Genomic DNA, 27,897 nt, shown 5'->3' with positions numbered 1-27,897 from the left:
ATAGGCTGAAGATAAGCTTATTTGTGTTTAGCAGTAGTAAATAGAATAAACTGTATAAAACATTTAGCTTTGTGTGGATATTTTGATGTGAGTCACGTTTTTAGTGTGTCGTGAGGTAGATTATTATTATTATTATAAATAAATAAATGCACTGGATACTCAAATTGGCCATTAAATGGCAATACACTAGAGAAATTGGCATATTCATTATATTGCAGGCTATTGTATTTTGACGTTGTAGGAGGGTCATTTGGCTTAAAATGGGCAGTATGATGGGCAGTACTATGAAATGAGAACAATGTGATAGGTGCTTTGATTGTTCTCTGACGCGTTATTGGTTATTGATTTAAATGTGGGCGTGGTCGCCGTTATGGTATGTCCAGACATAACAGAGGGGGAGGTAATAATTCGTGTTTGAGGAAGATGGCGTCTGCAAAGAAGGCTGGGAGCGGTGTTCTTGAAAGAGCAGTAAACAGAAGACGTTCGTCAAAACACAAAGAAGGTCCAATAGGTATATACTCATTTAATAAACATAAACGCTTTTTGGAGGTGCAAGTTGTCTCTTATAAAATGTCATCCGCGCTCCCGGCTAGATAGTTTCAGAAGTGTCAAACAGAAGATTAAAGCCTGAGCGCTTACTGTACATTAATGCTGGTACAATTTAGCACATCGTATGAGCACTGTTATTTCCTCACTAATATGTAAACATAGGGTTTAAAATGTCTAATAAGATTGCCATTACGTTTGAACTATGTTGTGTTATGCAGTACAATAACACTGCTGCAGTTATTCACTGATGACATTTCTAGTTAAGGATGACATTTTATTCAAAGTGTGGTGACAGCACATATTAGACAGGAGAGAATATACATATACATGCGTTTGAATGACCTGTGAGTATTTGTCTAAACTTTGCTGTAGTACCTCAGGATATGCTTTCGGATGCCCTGATTCAGGAGTGATAGAGTGTGTGCTTTAAGCTTATAATCACAGTAAAGATGTGTGTAGTAAGTGTAGATGATTTTTAAAGGGATAGTGCACTCAAAAAAAAAAAAAAAAAAAAAAAAAAAAAAAAAAGAAAGAAAAGAAAATTTACTCACCCTTGTGTTGCTCCATGTGACTTTCTTTTATTTTGTGGGAGGATGTTTTGAAGAATGACTGTTGATTTCCATATGGACAGAAAAAAAAACTTAGACATTTACCATGTTATCTTCATTTATCTTCCACAAAAGAAAGGTTTTGTAAAATGGCACAAGGCCAATATGTTTTGAACCTCATTTAGAACCAGCTGTTTTTAGTGTTATCAAACCACTTTGGCCTTTTAAATTAAAGCAATAAGCCCCAAGAAGGGCTAAAACTCCGCTTCGCATTGTGCCTAACAACGCCCCTTAGCTGTTATACATTCACTGTAAACCATGGCTTCACGAGGCTTATTGCTTTTATAAAACGGTTATTCCACATAAGTAGTAATGTTTCACAGAATAAAACAGAGCAAATAAAGTGTAATGCTATAAATAAAAACAGTGTTCTTCCACCAAACAATATAGTTCCTCAGAAACAGTTGTGGTTCCAACAAAGTGGTTGCCGAGCAACACACAGAAGTAAAGTTTGTAGTGTAATTTACAACAGCTTTGAATGCGGCTCAACCAATCAGAATCAAGGACCGGAACGATCTGTTTATTTCAAAACATAGACTGTATAAAAACATGGACGTAGTGTCCGTGACTGCAACCATAGACTGTATAAAAACATGGACGTAGTGTCCGTGACGTCACCCGTAGACTCCTGAAGAGCGGTTTTGAAGCTCAAAGTGTGCAGAGCGGGCCGTCGCTATCTTGGCAGCGCGTCACCGCGCGACTCTCCCGGATAATTGAAAATGTGCAAAAAGGTGGGAGCTGGTTGCTGAAGCCACGCCCACCTAGCTCGACGGCATTCTCAACAGCGGCAATCCACCTGTCACTCAAGTGGCCACGCCCTTAATTATGCAGAACTTTAAGGCTTAATATAATTTAAACGGATGAGTTATAAAAAAATTCACCCCCCCTCACAGTTGTCATGAAGGGCAAAATTAGCTATATAGACCAAAATCATTTTTTGAACCAGGCTGTAAACATTTTTTTCTGCTGTAAAGTTGGGCATTTTACATGGGGAGTCTATGGGATTGACTCCCTTTTGCAGCCAGCCTCAAGCGGCCACCTGATGAATTACAGTTTTAGTCACTTCCTTGTTGGCTTCACGCGAGAGAGCGGGAGGTTGCTGCTCTGTTGCAATGGCCAGTACATCACTGGCTGTTTGGGTTTCAGGTTTTCAATGTAGACCCTTGCCTTGATCTGTGAGAGGATTTGCCATCTAAATGCCTCACTCAGCCATTTTAAAGGGTTAGCTCACCCTCGAGTCATCCTAGGTGTATATGACTTTCTTCTTTCAGACAAATCCAGTCGGAGTTATATAAAAAATTTGTCCTGGGTATTCTAAGCTCTATTATTGCAGTCAGCGGGTGTTGCAGTTGAACAGTCCACAAGTCGTCAAATAAAGCGCGTGCATTCATAATAAAACGTGCTGCACACGGCTCCGGGGGCGTGATTAAAGGCCTTCTGTAGTGAATGCATGTGTTTTTGTAGGAAAAATATCCATATTTCAAATGTATTAAACACTTTTCTCTCACTTTAGTTATCATAGTTATACCGGATGACGCAGCATGTATCTGCAGCGCACACGCCTCTGAGATATGCTAGTATTGCAAGTTTATTTATAGTTTATTTATAGGAGCAAAGAAAGCAAAGTTTCCTTACTTTAGCGAAGGAAAACCAGTCTCCTCTTGGTTTATATCGAAATAAATCCTCGGTTTGTACTTCTAATTCGTGACCGGCGTTTTGTTTTGTTCCCTCTCCAGATTTGTCACAAATCACGAAACACCAACGTACTACGACATCTGCCATGATGGCTTCCGTGTATGACGGATAACTGAAGTGAGAGAAAAGTGTTTATTACGTTTGAAATATAGATATTTTTCTTACAAATTTTTTTTTAATATAACTTTGACTGGATTCATCTGAAAGGAAGCTAATTTAATTTTTTGGCTGAACTAACCCTTTAACTGAGGTCTTGGATGTGCAGAAGAACAGAAAGGAAAGATCTTTAGTCCTGCAAGAATGTGCAGGACTACAGATCTTTTCTGCATATACTCTTGCATATGAATATTGACCATAACACATTTTGTATGTGTAGGTAAGTTGATTACTTGCTGCGGTCAGGTTTGGATGAGACTGAGAGGAAACTCTTAACTGATGTCTGTGCCAGTGCATTGTTTTTCTTTTACTGTTGAGATGATTTTACCACATTTACAAAATAATCTGGGACAAAGGTCTGCTCACGGCCTTCCGTTGTCTCTTTATTGCCAGCCGAATCAATAAAGGATGTGGTCCTGGATGTATGTACTGTATGTAGAACGGAGAGAGAAAGTTCAGTCTGGTCAGGTCTCAAGATTCTTTTTAGAAATGTGTGGTCTTTGACCAATGAAGATATTCAAATCCATCTATATGCAAGCCTTTTGTAATTTGTGCTAAAAATAAGATGGATTTGTAACAGTATTGGGGGTTGTTTTTGTTCAGACCAATGGGAAAATCGACCCAGGTTTTTACCCTGCAAACACACAGAGCTGTAAATGTGAACTGGTGGATCAATAAGAAGATAATGCATTATAAAAATTTAAACAGTAAAATGTATTTATATGTTATTTAATTAATATAATAATTTATTGATAATAATTGTTTAAATTTATATAATAATACTTTTGACTCATCCATTTTCTTAAAAATGGTTTAAAGGCTGAAATGTTTAGAAAAAAAAGTTTATCATTTTATAAAACTTTTTTTTTTGTGTGAAAACTTGTATCTGAACTGTAAATCATGCTTTTTACAGTCATTTTACAGTTCCTACCCCATTCATATGGTACTGTATTAATTTTATTTGTGCAGGTCGTAAAAAAGGTCTCAAAAAGTCTTAAATTTGAGCTTAAAAATCCTGCAGAAACCCTGTGTTGATCTTGCACTTTTTTCTATTCCAACAGATAGTTTGACATTTGAAAATGTATGGAGTAATTTCCCCTTAATTGTTAGCCATAAAATAAGTGCTAGCATATGCATTTGGAATATTAGAGGTGCATTCAAGTTTGTGATAAATATAGAGGTCAGTAGACAGTTATTGCATTTTAAAGAATAATAATGTATTTTTTTCCAATGTAGTTTTTTTTTTATCCAATTTTAAGTTTGTTAGGGAAGAATTCATAGGGATGTATGGTGTATGCTTTTAGTTATTTTTTTTCTATTAGTCAGTATTGGATTTTTAATCATTTATTTCCCCTATTTTTACATATACTGTAGATTTAAAAAAAAATATTGCTATTATATAACACTCACTTATTAAGTTCATCTTTAAAAACACTAACAATTAACATAATTTATTAACACCGTTATATGAATTTTTTTGTATAAATTGTTTTTCCTCATATTAAAATAAGGAAATTCACTTATAGCAATTATGATTTTAGTGTTAACAGATTTTTTTAGTGTTTTAATTTTTTAATTTATATTATTTTTAATCATCTATAAAATAAAATTAATTATCTGCATCACGCATCTCTAGTTATTGAAGGTGAACTTATCAAACTAATGTCAGTGTTTACTGTACAGATTTTTTTATTATTATTTTGTCAGGATAACATTTTAGTAATAGATTGAAAGTTTAATTATAGTAATTTATTATACATTGTGATGTACATATTACTGTCTCACCATATGAAAGTAAATTAATTAACATAACTTATTTACACTGTTAAATTAATATTTTGTATAAACTATTTATTTTTAATTTAAAATACATTCTTATGCATTAATATACATATACTTTGTTTTTAGCATTAATTGATGTTTGTTTTTTTTTGTTTTTTTTTTTCATTTAATTTATTTTTAATATCGTCCATAGCTTGAAAATAGTTTTCTCTGTATTAGCCAAAATTATTGGTGCATTCCTAGTTATTGAAGGTGAATTTATAACTAATGTTACTTATTCTCAACGTTGTTTACTGTGTAGTTTTATTATTATTATTATTTCAACAGAAATACCTTTTAGCAATTGATTTATTATACAGTGTGACATGGATATTACTGTCTCACCATATGATCTAATACAATTGCCTTATGACCTAATTAAAGTATCGTAATGCAACACTTTTGGTGTAGAAATCACAAAAATAATTTTTTGAGCTCATTGTTTGTTTCTGTCTAGACCTTCTTGTGTCAAAGAGAGGTGCCAGTTTTGGATCATCCAGTTAGGGTGAAGGTCACTGGTGATACAACCAATAGAGTGAAAGGTTATTCAGGCAGTTATGGCTTTGTAGAGGCTAGTTGGTCTTAGGACACAGTTAGCCTGGATCCTGTAAACAGCAAACACTGTGTGTGTGTGTGTGTGTGTGTGTGTGTGTGTGTGTGTGTGTGGCACATGTGTGCATGTTGCAGTGAGTAATTTGTTTTCATTGTACACTGGGTGAAAAGCCATCTCACCAGAACAGAGGGACAGTTGGTATGGGAGAAAATAACAAAGCTGTTCTCTCCAGGGAATGAGACGAATGAGAATAAAGGAAGAAGAGTTCACATAAAAGTAGAAAGGATGAAAAAGAAAGGGACAGAATGTCACGTTGTGATCTGAGGGGATGAACGGGTGGGAGGGAGGGCATCCAATCGAAACACTCTATCTTACTGTCTTCCCCTTTTGTTTACCTCCCCCTTCCCATGTCTCTATTTCTCTGGCTCCACGGCTGTGCGGATATTGAGGGGACAGGACGTACAAGGACTCCAGCATGAGTTCTGAAGAGGGTAACGTTCAGACTCTCCGGGGATCAGTCCCTGTGTGTTTTTGTGTGTGTGTGCTCTGTTCTGCATGTTTTTAGGTTGTAGATTCTCACACTTAAGCTCCGATTCACCCCCTTGTTTACCTTAAAAGTGTGTTGTTGTTGCTCCTCTGCTGTGGATCGTGCTGTGTGGGTAACTTGTATTCATGAATTCTAACGCAGTGTCACTGAAAGAGCAGGTGTCCTTGTAGTAGTTTGGTTTAGCTGGTTAGGCCAGGCTTTGGCTGTAGATATCACATTCAAAGTAGATAGCATCAGGTATGCTTTGTTTTTCTGGCTTCAGTTGGGATCTTTCATTTTTTGATGTATTTTTCCAGTTGGATTGTGTTTCTTCTGGAATGAACAGTGTTAACTGATCAGTTGACTGGTGATTGATCAATGTCCTACTTAGCATCTTCTGTCCATCAACTAAATTAAAAAGTAACAAAGATTTTTTCAGTTCTTGTGTGTGTGTGTGTGTGTGTGTACTGCCATTCAAAAATAGTTTTTAAGAAATATTTTTATTCCACCTGGATGCATTGATTTCATCAGAAGTGACAGTGAAGACATTTATAATGTACAAAAGATTTCTATATCAAATAAATGCTATTCAACAAAAAAATCACGGAAAAAATATTGCAGTTTCCACAAAAATATTAAGCCGCACAATTGTTTTCAAAATTGATAATAAGAAGAAATGTTTCTTGAGCAAAGAATCAGATTATATAATAGAACAGAATAAATATAATACAGTTCATTTACTTCACAATTTAGTCTTGGTTAATTTTTAGCTTCTAAGTGAAGTGACATGCATTTATAGCTTTCTTAATCAAACTAGTATGAACCTTTTTTTTTTTTCTTTTTGTTTTTTACAGTTGTACTCTTTACCTTCAACGTTACTGATTTATAATACAGCAGTGCTCTATGTCTATGATAGCAACACACCCAATATTGCCCTTAGACTTCCAGGGAATTTCTGAGTTCTGAAATTGTGAGATGAATTGAAATTTCTATTCTGTTGTAATCAAGCTTAATTCATATTTAACCTAGCTTTAACATAAATTTGACCATATTTTTCTTTATAAATTGGTTAAAAGCATTGAATTCGAATTCAAGTCTCTTGACCAATTAATGACAGTTAAAAAAAGATAAAAATTAACTTTCTTTATGAAAGTTTATAATTCTTAATTTTGGAATGTTTTCAGGTGTCCTTGTGTTTGTTTTGCTGTGTTAAAGTGATGCTGGGAGTTTTTCATTGAGTAAAGGGATTGAGTTGTAGGTTCTCTTGTGTCCATAAGGAAGGATTTAGATAATTCACAAGCATGAGGGTCATTTAGTCAGTACTTTGATATCTTCTTCTGAACTGAAATCCAGCAGTGTAAGTTATTTCTCAGACCTCAAGACTCAGGACTAGTTTTAAAGGAGACCTAGTTGCTGAATTATTGTCTCTGAATGGAAGCAGTTGCGCAGGAGACTCAACATATACTTGGTTTCCCATGCACAGATTAGGACACTAATCTCTCAGGGTTTGGCTGAAGCCTTTAGAATGAGGACATGGGTACAGAATGGAAGAGAATAGAGAGAGAAATATGTCTTGTTTTTGCCAAGGAGGGGAAGAGATCACAGCCAGTCACAGGTGGGAGGTAGAGGGGCAACATTGAGATACTTTGGCAGAGGGGAAAAGGGCAGTTTGGAACGTCTGAGAAGAGAATGAGCAAAAGAAAACACAAAGCAGCTATAAATCAGAAAAAAAATACAAAATAAAATCAAATCAAAATGTAATCAAAATGCAGAAAACTCTTCATTGCACAAACAAAATAAACACTAAAAGTTCCAACAACCAAAGCAGTAAGCACTTTGGGTTCCGACATTCAAAGCACAAACCCTTTATGCTGTTTGTAAAACATATTTTCACCATAATGTAAAGTAAGACTTAAAGTTTCTTTAACTGTTGCTTAGGGTTTGACCACTCAGTATCGGATCAAAACACAAATTCGAATCAGATAAAAATATATATAAGATGATGTTAAATATATAGTTAACTTACATGCTATCCCTTTCTATGAGAACATGCAAAGGCTGAATGTTTGTTTAGGGTCCTGCTATTCCTGTCATTGTCTGCTGTTGTGCAGTTGCCTGTGATTCTCTCAGTTGTCTGGTTGGTCACTGAGTATAACAGATTTACCTAGTCATAATCTTGTCACTGAGAGACCTTACTCACCTGTATTGTCTCTGTATTTGGCATGTCAATCCTGATCAGATAAATGTGCATGAGTGTGTGAATGACTGTGCAGTAGCAGGCTGATGCCCATCCGTCACTGGTTACTCAGTAGTATGTCCAGTGAAATTGTCAACAGCCTCTGTCCCCTGAAGTTCGCTCTTGTATTTTCCTGTAGAGAAAACAAGCAATAGCAGTTTCTTAGCAGTCAGCTTCTTCAAGATGAGAGTGTATTGTAATTTGTCCTGATAGAGGCTATTGGCTGCATAGTTGTATGTGTGATAGTGGTAGGACCAATTAGCTCAGTATATTTTCATAAAAATAAAAAAAACTTTTTTTTTTAAACAGTATTTTTTGTCTTATTTAACAGTAATCATTGCAAGACCCCTAAAAACGATAAATTTAATTAATTAAAATTTGGTTGTCTTTATAAAATATATCTTTGCGTTCCCATTAGCATTTTTTTTCTTGTTTTAAACTTGTTTTAAAATCTAATAAAATTAAGGTTTATGCTTAAAAAAAAAAAAACCTTTAGAGATACACTGCTGTTCAGAAGTTTCACCAAGGTGAAACCAAGGCTGCATTTATTTGATCAAAAAATACAATAAAAACAGTAATACTGTGAAAATTTTTTATTTTTAATGACTGTTTTCTATTTTAAAATGCAATGTATTACTGCGACTATAACCATGAATTTTCAGCAGCCATTATTCCAGTCTTCAGTGTCACATGATCCTAATATTAATATCATTATCAATGTTAAAAACAGTTATAGAAGGTTCAAGATAGAATAGTAGTTGAATAGAATAGAAGGTTCAAAAGAACAGCATTTATTTGATATATATTTGTTGTAACAATTATGTCTTTAAATGTAGTCAATTTTGATCCGTTTGATGCATCTTTGCATTATTCTTTTCGTTCAGTATGTATTGCTTTCAAAAAAAAAAAAATCTTTTTATTTTAACAGTAGTGTATATGCCCTAAAACAAGTTCTTATATCTAATTAATTTTTTAAAAAGTATATTTATCTTGTTTTAGGGATGTTTAAATATTTACTGGAAAACATGACAAAGTACTGAAGAAGAAAGAAGTGCTTTGTCTGAAGCATTTCCAGTTGATTGATCTACAAAATGTTTATAGCGCTGTTTTGAACCACAGTCTACACAAGTGCTTGGCTTTTGTCCTGGGCTTAATCACTCTATATTGGCTTTAAAGTGTGTCAGAATATGTGCCAATCTGAAGTAATTCTTCTGTCCTCAACCCGTCTGATTCTCTTTAGTGATGGACACCAAGGCAGTATTCACTGCCTTGTATGATGTGTGTGAAGAAAATGCCAACTTCTTCTCTGGGGCCACAAAGGGCCAACCCGGGGACGCAGCCCAGCGCCTTGTGGATGCCATGACCACCATCCAGGAGCACGCCCGGACTCTGGAGCCTGTCATCTCTGGATTTGCTGCCATCTACCACCATTTTGACTTTGACCCTCATATTCCAGCCAATGGATATCGCTCCCTTGTTAAGGTGTGTTTCTGACTGTGCAAGAGAAGTTGTTTGTGTGTTTCCTCCCTGCTAAAAAATAGATGCTCCCAGTGCATTATTTTCAGCAGTCAGTCATCACAGTTAGCTGGTTTACAAAGCCTGCAGTTGTTAATGGAATAGTTTACCCAAAAAGATGAAGATGAAGATGTAGTTTGTTTCTTTGTCAGAACAGGTTTGAAGAGATTTAGCATTACATCACTTGCTCACCAGTGGATCCTCTGCAGTGAATGGGTGCTGTCAGAATGTGAGTATAAACAGCTGATAAAAACAACACAATAATCCATAAGTAATCCACATGACTCCAGTCCATCAATTAACATCTTGTAAATGTGAAAAGCTGCATGTTTGTAAGAAACAAATCCATCATCAAAGTGTTTCACTTCATAATATATTAATTGATGGTCTGGAGTTACATATCGATTATTGTGATGTTTTTAAAACAAGTGATATAATGCTAAATTACTCCAAATCTGTTTTGAAGAAGAAACAAACTCATCTATATCTTGGATGGACTTGGGGTGAGGCAGCAAATTTTCTTTTTTGGGTCAATTGTTCCTTTAAGCTAATTTCTGCTGAAGGCATGTGTCCTTGTCCTTCCCCTCTTTTCCTTTCAGTGTTTCTCTCAATAAGTAGTTTTTACGTTGCTCTTTCTCTCTCCAGCATGATGCATGTGCTTATGTTTTCCTGCATACACCTCCCTTCAGACCTCATCTCACTCTTTGTCCTCCTCTTCTTCAGGTGGTGCGCTGTTGCCTCCTCCACATCATCCACAAAGGGCGCTATATCACATCAAACAGGCGGAGCATCTTTTTCCGTGCGAGCCATAATGCAGCAGAGATGGAGGCGTACTGTAGTGCTCTGTGTCAGCTCAAGGCGCTGCTCTATCTAGCTCAGAGACTGCTTCATGACAACAGCCACGGCAACCTTTTCTTCCAGGAGGAAAGTGGCCTCAGTCAGAGCTTCCTGAGAGAGTATGCCTCCATGCACAAGGGCTGCTTCTATGGCCGCTGTGTTGGATTTCAGGTGTGTTTGCTTATGAGCACATGAGTTTGTGGCTCTCAGGATTTCATTGACAAGGTTATCACATTTATACACTTATTGTAAGGTTGAAATCTGAAGGTATTTTGTCTAAGTAGACTCAAAAGGTAATTAAATGGATAGTTCATCCAAAAATGAAAATTACCCCATGATTTACTCACTCTCAAGTCATCTTATAGATGAATGCTATCTGAGTTATATTAAAAAATGTCCTGGCTCTTCCAAGCTTTATAATGGCAGTGAATGGTGGTCGAGATTTTGAAGCCCCAAAAAAGTGCATCCATCCATCATCCATCATCCATCCAGGGGGTTAATAAAGGCCTTCTGAAGCGAAGCAGTGCGTTTTTGTAAGAAAAATATCCATATTTAAAAGTTTATAAACGTAATCTCTAGCTTTCGCTAACTGTTGTACGCACATTCACGAGAGAGTGGCGTTTCAGCGGATGATGAAGGATACAGGTGAAGCATAAGCTCTGGTGAGAATATGCTAGTCTCGCAAGAACCAAGTTTTGTTTACAGCAAAGGAAAACCAATCTCCACTTGGCTTATATCGAAGTCCTCCACCATATGTGTTTCTTCTCAAAAAATCCTCCTTCACTACTAATAAATCATCAGCGTTTTTTTTTTCTCTCTCTCCACTCACTCACTTCTCACCAAACAAATACTACACTATGCCTACGTCCTGCATCATCTGCTGGAACTCTTGTGAACACTCTCTTGTGAATGTGCGTATGACAGTAAGCGGAAACTAGAGATTACAGTTTAAAAAGTTTGGATAATATGGATATTTTTCAATCATATCGCTTTGCTTCAGAAGGCCTTTTTTAACCCCCTGGATCCATGTGGAGTGCTTTTTATAATGGATGGATGCACTTTTTTGGCTTCAAAATCCAAAAAAAGTCAGTAAATTTTTTAATATAACTCAGATTGTATTCGTCTGAATGAAGAAACTCATATACTCCTTTGATGGCTTGAGGGTGAGTAAATCATGGAGTAATTTTCATTTTTGGGTGAACTATCCCTTTAAGGCAGAGTTTTCCCATACATGTTTTTGGAATACTACAAGATAGTATTGAACGGCAATGTACATTTTAATATATATTGTAAACGTACATACAAACTGCAGGACAAAAGTTTAATAATTCTAAACTTTTTTTTAATGTCTTTGAAAGTCTCTTTCCCTCATCAAGGCTGCATTTATTTTATCATAAAATACAGTAAAAACAGTAATATTGTAAAATATTATATATATATATATATATATATATATATATATATATATATATTAGCAGCAATTAAGAATTATTTACAAACATGAGGACCAAATCAGCATATTAGAATGAAGGATCATGTGACACTGAAGACTGGAGTAATGGCTGCTGAAAATTCAGCTTTGCCATCACAGGAATCATTTACATTTTAGAATGTATAAAAATAGAAAACAAATATAAACTGTAATAATATTACACAGTATTATTAATGTTTTTACTATTAACTTATTTCTGCCATATTTTTCATGTTCTAAGGTGAAAATAATCCACCTGAATAGCTTGTTCTCCTTCCTTTCTAGTTTACTCCTGCCATCCGTCCATGCCTGCAGTCAATTGCTATTAGCCTGGTTGCCTTCGGAGACAACTACAAGAAGCATCAGTCAGGGATAGGTCAGTATAGCTGTCACGTTCAGTGTGCCCTAGTCTCGCGTATCCAGACCTTCAGACTGACAGCTGAAGGTCTGGAATCTATGGCAGCTTTCATTGGCCAAGGCCCGCCCATGAGGCCGTTTGATTGACATGTCAAACAACTAATCACAGTTCGTTTCATTCAGCATCACATTTCGGGGCTTGGGAATGTCACCACAATAACGGACCGGTGTGTAAAACTCTGGGACATATTGTAAAGATTCTACTCCACAAACTATGAATTTTTCACATACTTTTGAAACTCCAGTGTTTACTTGATCCTGATAAGCGCTCATCGTCACAGTTGTGAACACGATGGCTTTCTTCTTTTGTGAGGGGGTTTGGCGCCACGGCATCATTGTTTCCAGGCGGAACGTTAAAGAACACGACACACACGTCTCCCGGAATTCCTGTATAATTCAGCCAATCCGATGACGACTTCAACACTCCTGAAGTGTTTCCATTTTTGTGTCCCATATGCATCAGACGTTTAGCCAACGGTCCATGGGCGTGAAGTCTGAGGCTGAGACTAAGTGTGCCCTGATAAAGCTTTTTTTTTACATGCCCTTTGATTTATGTGAGCAGGTCACTGTTTCACATTTCTTTATCTTTTGCGAGGGTCTGCACAGCAGGTTTTCCTCTAGTGTTAATTTAAGACACAAAAGTGCAGTTACAAAAGTATACCCTCTGACCCGCAGAGGCATTCTAATATTGTCTCTTGTGCTCAATGCTGCGCCCTAGTGGAGGCAGGAGATATTGCTCCATATGGTGAGTAGCTCTCACAGAGGACGGTATGGATGAGAGAAATCTGTGTCCTTCCCAAACCTGTCATCCATTCTGCTGGTAGATTACCCTGTTTCCTCTAGAGAGATGGTCAGTGCTTGTTCCTACTAGGGCTGGGAATCTTTAGGCACCTCACAATCTGATTTCAATTCTGGAAATCACAATCTGATTCAAAGACGATTCTTGATCTACAATTTTTGTCTTATTAATGAATGAGTTTACCAAATTTGAATATTAAATTGATTTGTTTATTTTTATTTCATTTCTTATATAAGTTTTTTTAATAATTACAAATTAATAATAAATTAAGAAATTGTATGTGAAGAATTATTATCTAACTACAGCTTCAAAACATACAAACAAATATAAAGTAATAAAAAGTGCCTTCAGTATCTCAGAGTGCTTTTAGTATCTGAAAGTTTTCCAGACAAGCGCTGTGATGGATTTTTCTCTTTTTCTTATTATTGCCGTTTGATTATTACTGATGACAGACAGCAAGTTTAATAGGCTGCATTCACACTAATGCACAAATCTGTTTTAACATATCAGATGCTTTGTCATGTCCTTTAATCATGTCTGTGTTTACAATAATTTAGCATCATAAAAGATGAAAGTGCATTTAACTGCTTACACAGAGTCTTGTACAGTTGCATGCCACAAGAGCTATTCAGAACGGACACACACAAAGTGCACATGAACATTTGAAAGCAACTGTCTGTCAGTAAGTGAGTTTTGTATATATATACTGCTTTCAAAATGGCATAAATAATGCTTTTGTAAAACTTTTGGAGGAGGAAAAAAAACACTGAAATACCGTATTCCCTCCCACCCCTAGTTCATATGCTGAATTTCACCATGAGAACAGAAAAAACAAGACTGGTTACGGATCAGTTTTTAGTTTGTTTGTTTTTTTTATTTATTGTCTATTGACATTTGTAAATATTAAACTAATTGCTCATGCTTGTCTGTTAAGGTGATGCAATTTCAAGGTGGTTATCTGTGTGTTTCTTTTGATTGGGAGCCCACTTTCATGTCTTTCTGCTCTGTTTTACTCTCTACGTATGATGCCCTGCTGTGATGTGCCAGTTACTGTGTGTAGACAGCCATTCATCTAACTGTCTGTTTGTCTGTGTCTCTCTCAGGTGTAGCAGCAAGTTCTTTCCTGACGTCTGGGAAGTATGCCATCGACCCTGAACTGAGAGGTCAGGAGTATGAACGCATCACTCAGAACCTGGATGTTCATTTCTGGAAGGCATTCTGGAACATAACGGAGACTGAAGTTCTATCAGTTAGTATTAACCATCCTGCCAGTTTTAGCTATGGCAGCACAATTATTTGAAAGAGAATCAATTTGAAATGTGACCTTCCGTTTTAAGAATAATGCAAGGTCACATCTCAAATAGATTTTCTTTAAAATAAAATAAAAATTGCATGAAAGTGAAGAAATTATGCCAGAAGCATATTATCACTGAAATAATAAAATAAGAATAAAATGAATTCATTATATTAAATTTTAGTATAGTATAGTATATTATAGTATATTGTAGTATATTAGATTAGATTAGATTCTTTGAAAATGAACACCAGACACCTGCCAAATGTGAAATACAATGAAAAAGTAAGTAAGGCTGGTTTAATAAATCTCTTTCACAACTAAAGTGGACCAAAAAAATTCTACTTTTAAATTTAGGCCCAGTCTGGGTTCGAATAGAGCTGGCTGTATTTTTACTCAGTTCACATTTGGTTCAACTGAGAGAACTTTTTTTCTAAAGTTTGAACACATTTAAAGAGTTCTGACAGCAGAGTACTGGGCAAAATTTTTTTTTTTTTTTTTTTTTTTTTTGATAACCTAGCATCGGAAATAATGCAGTTCAAATTGCAACGAAAATATTTGTCAGAATAATTAATTGTTTTGCCCTACTTTCAGTACTCAACACTCATAGATCAGACATTAGAATTGTTCAAAGCAATTCTCTTGAGTAATAAAACCCTTCTAACATACAGTACTCCTTGCACCAGTGTTTTTTTTTTATATATAATTGACCATCTTTTGCTACAGCTGATCAGATTGCACACTGAGCACTTATAACCCGTCCAAGTTCTCATATCGCAAAGTTCAATTCATATAGTAATGAAACTGAAATTAATCTGTGCTCTATTTCATCTCTCTCTATCTCTCTCGAGTCTGGTGTCTATGACGGCCACACAAGTGAAGGTGAATCGAGCTCTTTCTGTTCCCTCCCTGCCCTTTGACCTGCCATTTGCAGCAGATCCCACCCACATGGTGACTGTGTCTCCTCCTGCAGCTCACATTGGCCGGGGGCCTGTGCAGATGAGATTGATCTCATATGAGCTGAGAGAAGGACAGGTACAACAGTTCACACTGACAGTCTTAATTAAGTCTTGAATCATAATTGCCTCTCGCTTATGTCTCTTCTTCCTTCTCCTCCTCCACCTCACACAAGCTCAAGCATAAACTTTTCATTTTCATAATTTGAATTCTCTGTTCTTCAAAGAAAGTCAATTTTCCACTCTACATGCTCTTATCTTGTCAATAAATAAATAAATATGCACAGATAGCGAGGAATGACTAAAAGCACTGCCAGTCGTAATGAGATGTGCTTAGCTAAATAAAGTGGTTGAGCTTGACTCTTTCTCCTTTTATCCTTTACTTAAAGCCCTTTAATTCCTGATATACCTCTTGGTGTCTTGGGAGGACTTGAATTGGCTGCAGTATAGATGACTTGGTGTGATGGTGTTTAAAAAAGCCTATTTGACTTTGCTTGAGACCCTTTGAACTCATATTGATCCAGCTGTAACGTAAATGTGTTTAAGAACCGCACGTCCGTAGCGTTTAATTACTCGTCTCTTGTCTAAATGAGAGCTTTTGCCTTTGTGTGGGGCATAGAGCTTCAAAGAGATTCAAAATAAAGATTGTTCATGAAGCTGTGTTGTAATGAAATAATCTTTTACAATTTTTATTATGTTGCTCTCCATTGTTATGGTGCTTATAGTCCATTTGTGTCTTCAGGACAGTGAGAAATTATTAGCACTGTGTCGCTCAGAGGGGGGCCAGATATCTCTTTCGTTGGGCCTGAAGACGAAGCGCAGTCCTCCTTCCCCATGGCTGGTGTTGCACTTCCACGGAGGAGGCTTTGTGGCACAGACTTCCAAATCACATGAGGTACCTTTTTGTCTCTTTCTCCTTATACTTCCTATACACACCCTTTCCATCCTACCTTGAATCATGCAGACCTGATGCTTTTGCTCTTGATGAAAAAAATATAGAATTGTAGACTTATTTTAATTATTTTTTTGATTTATCTAGGAAGCAGAATATCTTAGAGCCTTGGAGGTGGGAATACATAACAGTGAGAACAGTGTAACACACATTATGTATTGCTATTTAATTTGTGAATAAAAATACATAAGTAAAGACCGTCCCACAGTTGTTTACTAATGTGATAACAGTGTTAGTACCTGGTATGAAATTAGACTAGTAATATATGTAGAAAAATCAAGATAATGAATTCTTCTATGATTTATATTTGTCCACTGTTGGTCATTATTAGATATTAGAGGACAATTAAAATGTGTTTTAATGAGAGGTTATTTTCTGAACGTCCACAGAGACCAAAACACTACAGTATATAGAGCTTCTCTTAACCCTTAGATTCATTGCAGCCCTTAGAGTTGCTTATGGCATCATTTAATTTTGAATACTTTAATACTTTAGACATTAACTGCAGTCACCCAGGATCCCACCTCTATGTCTGAACATTCATTCAGTGGTTTTAAATAGTGCCTCTTCTGTTGATTATTATGCAGAGCAGCTTCTTGGCAAGCAGAGTATGATATTGGTCATTTGCGTTCAATTGTGTCCAGTGTCTTGTGCAAAGTATGAGACTGCTTGCTCTGTTAAAGTATCATATTATCACCGCTCTCATGCAAAATTCACTTTCACGTCACAAACACTCACCAGCGGGAGCCTGCGTTCTCGACACAATGCATTAGCTGCTTGAGCGAGCGCCACTCAACAATGGACACATTGATATGAGATGTAACTGGCAGTCATAGCAACATGTTGTGACGCCTGTCAGCACACATCATGTCTTTAAACTACAAAACAAAACAGAGAGGGAGACTGGGAAAAAAATGGTAAAGAGACAGAAATATCTGAGAAGAAATATGTTCATTCCCTAAGTGTTTTCTCTTACATAAATGCATGATGAGGTGCCGTCAGGCGTGTATTAAGGATGACAGAAGCTACTTGAAGTGAACATTTAGTGTTGAGGACCATAATTCAGGCTCTTTGCAGCAGTGCAGTCACAATGAAACCGCTGTCTTAAAGATGTCAGGATTCAGAGAGGAATTAGGGGTGTGAGCTGGGAAAGCAGTTCAGGATTTGAAAATGTGGATCTTTGCTATCAGTCAGCAAAATGCTAGATCTGCTTCATTGACACACCTGCAAAATAAAGCTATAATTTAAAGTCATTAGATGTACTACATTTGAGGAAAGACTTACTTCTCTTATAAATTACCCTCTAGAAATATGCATGATGTGTAATATAAATTTAATTTGGACAAACTTCATCCGTCATTGTATTGATTTTTGCATATATAGTAAGTAGGTAGCCATATTAAGACTCGGAAGAAAAAAGTATGGTATTGAGGATTAGGACCCATCAGTTGAGATATTAAATTAAGGTAAAACAGGCAATTAAATGCTAAAAATTAAAGTCAGCACGATCTGGAAATTGCGACCAATTTGTCTTCCCTGTTGTGACATATTTCTAAATGAAACAGACTAGAAAAATGAAGGGCAGGACTTGATTTTTATTCATAAGGAAATTGGTTGGATCGTAGAAAGTGGGAGTTGCAAACTAAATGGAAGCAGATCTGAGTGCAAATTTGCAGTCAGTTGTCAAGTGTGAGGTTGCTGGAGGGGAGGGAATGAAACCAAACGAATACCACATGCTCTATAAAGTAAGAAAAACTAAGGGAAGATGGAACTAAACTTGGAAATCCTGGGATGGATTTTCTGCAATATGCTACATCTAAAAATGTAGCAATTTAATTATTCATTTGTGTGTGTGTCTCTCTCTCTCTCCCCCTAGCCGTATCTGAGGAGCTGGTCCCAAGACCTGAATGCCCCCATCCTTTCAGTGGACTATTCTCTGGCCCCTGAGGCCCCGTTTCCTCGGGCTTTGGAGGAATGTTTCTATGCCTACTGCTGGGCCATCAAGAACCACAACCTGCTAGGTGAGAAGAATAGTTATACTTCCTAATCCCATGATATCAGTGATTCATATTTGTTCTTAAAGTTGCTATGAAACGAAAGTAACGATAGATCTTTTTATCCATATTGTGATGTACATCAGAGTATAATGGCTTATTGAAAAAGAAAAATTATTGGGCGGGCACTAGGTTCTGTTGGATTTTGAGATGCAGGTGTTGCACTCAAATGTGGAGGCAGATGAATGTGAACTTGCAGGGGTTTAAGCAGACTAAATTATTGGAGAAGTCTGGCGTACATCAACAGAAAAGAAGTCTGTGGTTTTCACTGGATGGTGTAGTTCTGACATTTTGATTAAATATTGTGAGGAAAAAAAGAAACATATTCAATAATGAATTGTTCACAACAAGATCTTAAATGCATTTTGAAAATAGGGTGAATTTCCATTTCATGCTGATTTTAAGCTTTTATGCTTTTATACACTTTGTGCTTTTAGGACATTATGCTCTATACAGTATGCACTAACACCCGCGTTCCCAGTTCATTTTCAGAGGGAGGTGGCTGCACTTGTCAACCCTTTTGTCATGCAATACTGCTGTCTTTTTTGAGGTTGACATTCACCCATCGGAGGTGACAAAACCTGCACTCCAAAAAAAAAAAGAAAGTTCCTTCCAGAATGCCAGATTACATTTTGTGGAGAAGTATTTTATTTTATGGATATAATTATGTTAGTTCTATTATCACTTCAATGAAACACTGAATACAATATTTACAGAAATTGCATCATCCATCTTCCAGACTGCTTCTTAAATTTTGAATTCTATTTTTTCTACATTGTGTCATTCAGTGACTTGATTAGTCCTTAAGAAAGATGATTAAGGTACAAGACAAGTGAAATCGTCCGACCTGACGATCTGTCATACTGTTGTGCTGTGCTGGTGTCGAGATCCCACAGGGAACAAAGACGCCTATTGAAACTCCGCTCACACTCGGCCTGACTACAGCAGCGTAAACATATTCATCATTCAGTGTTCTCTCACCTCTGCTACAGTATCTCTCTCAGGATCATGACGCAGATCACGCACTGCTAATAATTATCTTTGGGTGTATTTGGTGTGAAAACCATGCCAGACTGCCTCAGATCAGTGCAAAAAATGGAACTTCATTTGAAGTTGAAAATTATGCAGTTTATTTATCTTCTTGATTCTCACTCATTTTTTTTTTGATCTATTACACACTTAGTTTTCTGGTCCGCTGCTTCCTAAATCTCTTCTGTTGGCCCTTCTCCTCCTCAGGTTGGACCGGTGAGCGTGTGTGTTTGGCCGGTGACAGTGCAGGAGGAAACCTGTGTGTGACCGTGTCAATGCGGGCCGCTGCTCACGGTGTGCGCATGCCAGATGGCATCGTCGCCGCATACCCTGCCACCCTGCTCACCGTGTACGCCTCGCCATCCCGCCTGCTCACCCTCATGGACCCTCTATTGCCCCTCAGTGTGCTCGCACGCTGCCTCAGCGCTTACGCAGGTCAGTCTGGAGCCGTAATAGGATTTTTATGACAAATAGCGCTGTGTTGTGACTCATGTTATCAGCGAGCTGGAACGGTCAGGTCCAATGTGTAATTTATCGCTGGTAAAAGTTTAGCATATTCGTAATTTAGGGAGTGTAGACACCTTAATGATGATGAGTGATTTCAACAAGTAAAGTTAAGTGAAGGCACACATGTCAGGAATAGATTAATAGGTTTGTATTTTATAATAAATGATTCGATTAGTAGTGTTTTCAATCATAGTAATGATGAAGTCAAATCGGTTGCCCACAGCGTGTGTTTTCTTTCCTCTGTAGGTTTTTTGTAGGCTGGTGATTTTGTAACACAAGTATAACAGGATGGGGGGGGGGCAGGATCCCAAATACCAATTACCAATTAATTTATTTATTATAATTACCAATTATTATATTATTAGTACGAATATGATCAAACATTTTTTGGAAAGTTGTTATACCCTGTGTGAGCAAAGTCTGTACAATGTGGCAACATTAACTAGCATTTTCTGGAAAAATGAATTCCTCTCTGGGTCAAAATACCTAAAATGCAACATGAGGGATAATATATTTTTGGGGATTGTAAAATCAGAATATCTTAGCATTTGGTTTCTTGCCTTTTCGCTTTAATGACAATACAAGTTTTTGTACAAATTCATTCATATGCATGTCTCAAATTCGCTGTTTTCTCTTAAGACCTAGTAATAAAGAAGCATTTTAGCACCTAGAAACATTTTACATCATTGTATTATATGATTTTGTTGTTTGTTTTTTGCTTGTTTTAAAAAGGTTTTGTTCCTTTGTTTAATTTTTTTTTACTTTTGAGTTTTAATTCGATTTCGTTTTTTTCTTTTTTTTATTAATTTGATGTATTAGTTTTTTTTTATTAATGTAAAAATAGTTTGATTTAGTTTTTTTACCCCTACTATATGTTATTTGCTTTTCCCCTTTGTCCTTCTCTGCTGTGAGTAGGCACAGATCCACATGTGGAGAAGCAGGTGGAGAAGGTGAGCACTTTCAGCATGGTGAGGAGAGATACTGCACTGCTGCTACGAGACTTCAAACAGGGGGCCTCCAACTGGATCCATTCACTGCTGGACAGAGGGGGTGCAGGTACCTGTATATGAGTGTGACGTATTGTATTTTCTAACTCACCATGCTGAGTGTCTAAACAACATTTATCAATATGACTTTTTATGATTATAATGCCTACACACACTGATGATGATGCCTTTGTAATAGTGCAGCTGGCTAATTATTTGATCTGTTTTAATTAGGTGTAAATTAACGCATACAAAGCCCTCGTAGTGCTCTGCTTTGCTTCATGTAATTGGCTCCATGGTGATAATTGGGATTTGTTCAGAGCTATATGTGGTAGCTTCTCTAGCTCACTCTCCAGCTTGTGGTGCGTGACCCACAGATAGTGTTGTGGAAAGTGGTTCTTCTGAGCATGTGCTGACTGAATGCTCCTGGATGGAGGCCCTAGTTCAGTCTGCATCCATCATCTAAGCAGGCTGATGAATCATACCTGGAAGTCTGATATATGGACATTGGGGAATTGCCTATGGTGCCACAACCCCATGATTCCTCCTCTCTACAACAGTGTTTCTAACTTGGAAACCCTTTGATCTTCCCATAGTATTCCATCACCAGTGGTTTAGCCCCGCCTCCTTACTTCGATTGATTGCTGCCATCCTTTCTTTGCTGCAGTTGTAACTGATTGCTTAATGAAAGATTTCAATGCATAAAAAAATATATATATATTTAGATGCTAATTAAAATTTAGGGATGCAACAATATTAAAATACTGGACTATACAGATGAGCCAATAATTATTTTAAGATTCTTAATCAAAAATAAAATGATATACTATTTAAACACTTAAAACTAAAATGCTACAAGTGACTTTAGGCATCGCAACATTTAAATTAAGAATTTAGATTTGCTAAAGAGTACATGTAATGTTTTTTTATAATTAGCGTTTTTAAAGATAAACTTCAATTGAGTTTTAGATGGTGTGAAGGTGATCAAAATGAGCATGCACAGTTAAATATGAAATATCAATTCACAACAAAAAAACTGTAATATTGGCTGATAACCGATGTGGTAGCATTATATTTTGCATTTATAATAAAATTGTTACAAATTGTCTCCGCTTTTTTATTCTTCCTCAGTTATTTTTTATTGCGATTTTGATTGCATAGTCGCACAGCTGAACTGAAAATCTGATAATAACCATCTCAATCAAAGCTCTTTGTAATGGCCTCACATACTCTGTTGTGCCGAATGCCCGTCTGTTTGTAAGTCAATGGACTACTATCAACCCCAGATCTCATTTCATTTGAGTTTATTAGCTCACACAGAGAAAGAAAGAGTAGGGCTATGCAGGATGTCAATACAGTGTGTCTAAAAGGCATCATTAGTGTGGTCACACAACACAAAGCATTCTAATTGCTTAATGATGGCCATGCATTCATTATTCACTATACTAACGTTGCTGAGAATAGTTTTTCACAAGATTATGGCTATGAGCAATACAGCTGTGTTGTAGCTGGTATGTCTGTCGGTCATATGAGTCCATGTCTCTTTGTATGGTAGTTTAAGGGGTCCTAATATTTTACTGAGTGTCTGTTTAATGCCACACACACACTTCACATGAGCCAGTCACATGCCTTACCTCTCCCTGGCAACTGTTTCCTCGCCAACAGCCTCCACCAATGTCTGTGTGAGGGTCTTTGTAAACCCCCACCCCTTGTGCTTAAAATTCCTACCTTCTGCCCATTTGTACTCCTTTTACATCTTTCTTACTTTCTCATTTAGCTTTTTTGCATATTTGCATTAAGAAATGTTTATGATCTCTGAATGAGATTTTTATGAGGAATTTCCTTTCTTCTGATTGCCTAACTTGCCTTGGGAATTCAGAATTACCTTAGTTTTGTGGTTTTGTTTATCTGCCTTCACATTTTGGGCCTGTTAATATCTCATGTAGACATTTATCTAACTAAATGATAACATGAGAGCATCATCAGGCAATATATGTGATTATAAAACATCTATGTATCCAGAATGACCTTGAAATGACATCTATTATTAAAATAACTACCTAAATATTTGCTCTTCCCCTTTTCCCTTTTAGACTCTGTAAGAAAGAGTGTTTCAGAAGCGTCTCTGACCTCTCCTCATACAGACCCTCCGGTGTCTGGTAAGGCGTCTGAATACTCTCTAGAGAAAGGGTCTCTGAAGAGCCAGACATGCCAGGACTTGGGCACACACACTAACAGCGGTGCCAGCAACGTACAGAAAAATGCCAGCCAGACTGCCAACCACCTTAGCACCACCACAGTCAACCACAACTCCATCCTTGACATCACACTGACACCCGAGAGCAAGGTACAGCTCCTCATTTAGTGCTTTAAAGGGTTTAATCAAATTCCTGCTTTCACCGTGTTCCTAAAGCTCCCGCTGTGTTTAAGTTCTCACTTTTACAGATTGCAACAGTGAGTCATATTAATCAACATGCTGATTTGCATTCTACTTGGATGCCAATCTCTGCTACACAGCATCCATCAGGCTGTTTTTATGGCTTTATGAATGTGTGAAACATATGCCAATATGTGCGCTGATTAATTTGCTATCTAGAGTGAGAATGACCTAGCCTTCAACAGTTTAACAGTATTGCTTAAATCATAGTCAAACATAACATTTAAATAACAGACAGCCCCTTTGTTAGTAAGAATCTGGTATGTTTGCTGGAGTGCAGCACAGATGTTTGTAAAGAGTATCAAATTGCCATTGGTGGCAGAAAAACAGGAGTTTGTTATGCCATAATTAGCATCAGAGTCAGGCTGTCTAATGCACAAAATTAACTGGCCTCTTAACACTGGCTGATTTTAATAGCTTGCAGTAAATTGTTTTGATCTGGTTATTTCAGTCTGGCACACTCTGTGCAAATAAATCACTTGTTTTTTTTTTTTGTTTTTTTTTTGTCAAGTTGCGCAACTCTGATAAAGTGCAAAGGATTATGCTGCAGTGATGTCACTTTGCATGCCATTGTTCAAGTATGTGTTAAAATCCCGCAGAGAATCCCATTAAATGATGACGTCAGATGGGTGAATAATTTCAGGATTTGAAACGCTAATTCTTGCTGCTTGGTACAAATGAGTCATCTCAGCCTTTCCTGAACCCATTCCTCCCTTCTTCTACATTCCCTACAAATATGCACTGTCCTATATAACAAATGCAATAACTAAAAAAGTTTTTTTTTTTTCTAACATAAATGTATGTAGAAATTATAATAAATATATATGTGAATTTATATTATACATGTATTTAATTATACAGCTAATATACCATACATTTGTTTTTTAAAGAAATTAATATTTTTAATACAGCAATAAAGCATTAAATTGATGAAAAGTAAAATACATTTTATAATATTACAAAATATTTATATTTAAAATCAATTCTATTCTTTTGAACCTTATATTGATCAAATAATCCTGAAAAAAATGTATCACTGTTTCCACAAAAAGCAGCACAGTTGTTTTCAACATTGATAATAATCAATGACAAATCAGCATATTAGAATGATTTATTAAGGATCATCTAATGCAGAAAACTAGAGTAATGGCTGCTGATAATTCAGCTTTGACAGGAATAAATTAAATTTTAATGTAAAATGTTTAATATAATATAATTAAAATAGAAAACAATTGTTTAAGCCTATAAATGGTGGCGTAAATAATAAATTAAAAAATCATCTGTCGTTGATCCAACCTTATCAACTCAGGTTCATATCTTATTGACCTTTATTTACTTCCACCTCTCTCCTAGCCCGAGGATGTGAGTTTCTTCCTCTGCAAAGAAGTAGATCCCTCAGTATCAGAATCCTTTTCATCTGTGGCCATTCCGCCCCCTGGTGGTGAGGAGGACTCTGAGAAACCCCAGGAGTTTCCAGAGGGCTTTGAGCCTCTACGGTCAGAGCAATTAGCAGAGATGAACATGCAGAGTTCTCCCATTGCCAGAAACCCCTACATGTCCCCCCTTCTGGCTCCAGACAGCATGCTAAAGGGACTACCTCCCATACACATAGTGGTAAGAGTGACCAGTCTTTTACAGCTGATGAATTTAAGATGTGGTGGAAACATTTTCAGGAAGAGAAACCGATTTCAAATGTGTGTCTGAGACAGTTTTTTGCCATCTGTCTCATCCCTCTTTTTTCAGGCCTGTCATCTGGACCCCATGCTAGACGACTCTGTGATGTTTGCCAAAAGGCTGCGAAATGTCGGTCAGCCAGTGACCCTGTGTGTCGTGGATGACCTTCCTCATGGCTTCCTTAGTCTGTCACAGCTCTCGAGGGAGACTCGGGAAGCCGCTAACGTATGCATGGAGCGAATCAGGGATGTCTTTACCATGAAAGACCCTCCCCCAGAGATGCGCAAGCACCGCAAACTGGAACGGACCAACCAGGAGCCCTTTGCTACCAAAAGAGACCACACTCCGCTTTTGCAAGTGACCGTGCAGAAGGAGGAGGGGTTATTTGTTGGAGGAGGGGCTCCCTTTGTGGATGAGGAGGGGCTTGCTGGTTTTTACCCTCCCACTAAATCTGAAGCTGAAAAGATTCTAGCTTAGATTTTGGCCTGGTTCCATTCTGAATGATACCAAAAGAGATACATATGGGTTAGAGTAAGGTCATATTATGTGAATAACACAGTGATTATAGTGGATAAGATTATAGAGAGAAAAAATAAAGGAATTAACCAACTATTAAATTTAAACTTATGAAAGACATTATTAAGTATTTAGTTTAAAGTTCAAATTAGAACACCTCAAGCTTTATTACTCAAATGTGGTTGCGTACCCATGCACTCCCTTTACATCTGTTTACCACCTTGCCTTTTGTTGCATTATACCAGCACAAAGACTAATATCCTGCCTTGTACAGAAACATCCCAGCACATAACTGTCATTGAAAGACATTACAAATGGATGTATAAACCCAAACCTCAATCGTTATAGCACTAACTGTTCTTATGTGTTAATGAAATCGGTCTACAAACTGTGATTTAATATTATACCTTTGTGCTACAATATAGAATGCATTGCTGCTAGGCACACTGGGGTTAACTGACAAAAGCATATATTAATGGTTGAATTTTTTCTTTATAGTAGCTTTTGAATTATTTATGACACCAAATTATAATATGGTGTTACTGTGTATGTTAATCACCCTTTATTAATCTACCTGCCTCTTGGCTCCTAGAGGATGTCCTGTGTGGGTAGCAGTTGAATGGGATTGCTGATGCTGCTTTGTCCTCATAGAGTTCAATGATTATTAAATGCAATTAATCATGATCAAATTTCCACAAGTGTTCTGTGGAAGGAAAGATCAAGTTACACAAAACACGACACAGAATTTGTGATATAGTGTTACTTGTGTTGTGTGGTGTCCTGTCTTGTTATACTCAAGATAGTTTATAAGTTAAATAGTTTATTTTGTCTTGTTATCTTCATAATGACTTAGAGAATTGTGTTTATTGTATGTAAATGTTTACTTAAAATTGCTAGTTCACCCAAAAATGTACGTTATGTCATCATTTTTCACCCTCACATAATTTAAAATCTGTGTGACTATTTCTTGAAGAACATTTCAGCTGTTTTTGCCCAAATGAAAACCAGTGGGGTCCAAAGCAAACTAACATGGGATCACATTGATGTTTATTGTATGGACAAAAGCAGTTTTTCTCCCACAAAACAATGAAAGTCATACAGTTTTGAAATTACATGAAGGTGAGAAAATAATGCCAGAATTTTCATTATTTGGATGAGTTTCTCTCTTATGTCTCAAGTGGTGTTGAAGTGGCATAATTTGATTAAGATTTGTTTGTTCATTATAATCATACAATAATTACATGTATATGTTAGATTAGATTACTTGTCATAAGGACAAGTACAGTATATATATATGTCATAAGGATAAGTATATATATATATATATATATATATATATATATATATATATATATATATATATATATATATATATATATATATACTGATTTGAAAAATGGACAACAGCTTAGAGGGGCAAGAAAAGATGGGCTATACCTCTCTGTCACTGCCTTTCCCTCTTGGTCATTCTCTGACATGTCAAAGCAAGCTTCTGTTATTTTTCCATATCCCTTGTTTCTTCAGTCAGTTTGTTACCCTCTGTTAACAATTGTGTCGTCTGTCCCTGTGCACGCTAACCCATTTTGAGTGCACTCTTCAATTCTCACCCAGCACATCCTAGAGGTATTTTAAGCAGACTCCCTCAACACCCAGCAACCTTGAGCCAATGAAATCTTTCAGTCTGCACATGTGTGATACATACTGCTGTGAAAGCATGTCTCTATTTGAATCAGGTCGCCTCTTTCTCTGGGACTAATTGACTCTGTTGAGTCTCCGAAAAAAAATAGCCAACGTTTTGCCACTCCATAAAGTTTATTAGTGCTGTATGGGAGGTTTGGGCCTTTGTGTGCACAGCTTTGCTAAGTGACAGTGGCCTGAACTCCCACAGTGTGTTTATATATAGCGCACATATCCTATTTAAAGTATTGTCAACTTCATTATTGAAACAACAATCAGTTATAACTCCACTTGCTGCCATTTTAAGATTTGCTCAGCTAAGTGGCACAGCCCGACATGTCTTTTGGGACATTATATATTCCCGTCAAATGCCTCTTCTTTATCGGTGTGTCTATGATTGGATTAAACCAGAGCTATCTGCTGAGAGTAAACAATGCTCCATCTACTGCTGATTGCAGCATTTGAGAGTGAGTTTATAAGAGAGTCACGATATAAAAAGATTTGCTTGCTTGCTCTTTTCACCGTGTCAGAGCTGCTCCTTTCTGGTGACAGATTTAAAATACCAAATCTTGGTTACTCTGCAGTTTTTGTTGGAGTGCGTATGCTACACATGTCTAGTCATCTGTGCTTCT

The 27,897-nt window shown here is 36.8% G+C and overlaps 1 protein-coding gene across 3 annotated transcripts; it reads left to right on the top strand.

Moving 5' to 3' along the window:
• Positions 1-395: 395 nt before the first annotated feature.
• On the top strand, positions 396-26,497 carry LOC109105943 (hormone-sensitive lipase-like). Of its 3 annotated transcripts, XM_042772555.1 has the most exons (14): positions 419-511; positions 5,839-5,873; positions 9,385-9,626; positions 10,383-10,667; positions 12,253-12,343; positions 14,287-14,432; positions 15,327-15,512; positions 16,176-16,328; positions 18,262-18,406; positions 19,676-19,903; positions 20,891-21,031; positions 23,055-23,308; positions 24,752-25,012; positions 25,142-26,497. In XM_042772555.1, the coding sequence occupies exons 2-14, from the start codon at positions 5,858-5,860 to the stop codon at positions 25,547-25,549; spliced, it is 2,556 nt and encodes an 851-aa protein (XP_042628489.1). In that variant the 5' UTR covers positions 419-511; positions 5,839-5,857; the 3' UTR covers positions 25,550-26,497. The 3 variants fall into 3 exon arrangements, with proteins under 3 accessions (XP_042628487.1, XP_042628489.1, XP_042628488.1); XM_042772553.1 differs by lacking the exon at positions 5,839-5,873 and having other exon boundaries at positions 396-511; XM_042772554.1 differs by lacking the exon at positions 419-511 and having other exon boundaries at positions 5,716-5,873.
• The last annotated feature ends 1,400 nt before the right edge of the window (positions 26,498-27,897 follow it).

The sequence above is a fragment of the Cyprinus carpio genome, chromosome A16 (genome assembly GCF_018340385.1).
Source record: "Cyprinus carpio isolate SPL01 chromosome A16, ASM1834038v1, whole genome shotgun sequence".
Taxonomy (NCBI): Eukaryota; Metazoa; Chordata; class Actinopteri; order Cypriniformes; family Cyprinidae; genus Cyprinus; species Cyprinus carpio.
This window is presented reverse-complemented; position numbering and strand designations above follow the sequence as displayed.

Excerpts from the sequence above, each read along its gene's own strand:
- LOC109105943 (XM_042772553.1), top strand. The coding sequence starts at position 424 with ATGGCGTCTGCAAAGAAGGCTGGGAGCGGTGTTCTTGAAAGAGCAGTA. Across the intron at positions 512-9,384 it reads ACACAAAGAAGGTCCAATAG|TGATGGACACCAAGGCAGTA; the intron begins GTATATACTCAT and ends GATTCTCTTTAG. Across the intron at positions 10,668-12,252 it reads GCCGCTGTGTTGGATTTCAG|TTTACTCCTGCCATCCGTCC; the intron begins GTGTGTTTGCTT and ends CTTCCTTTCTAG.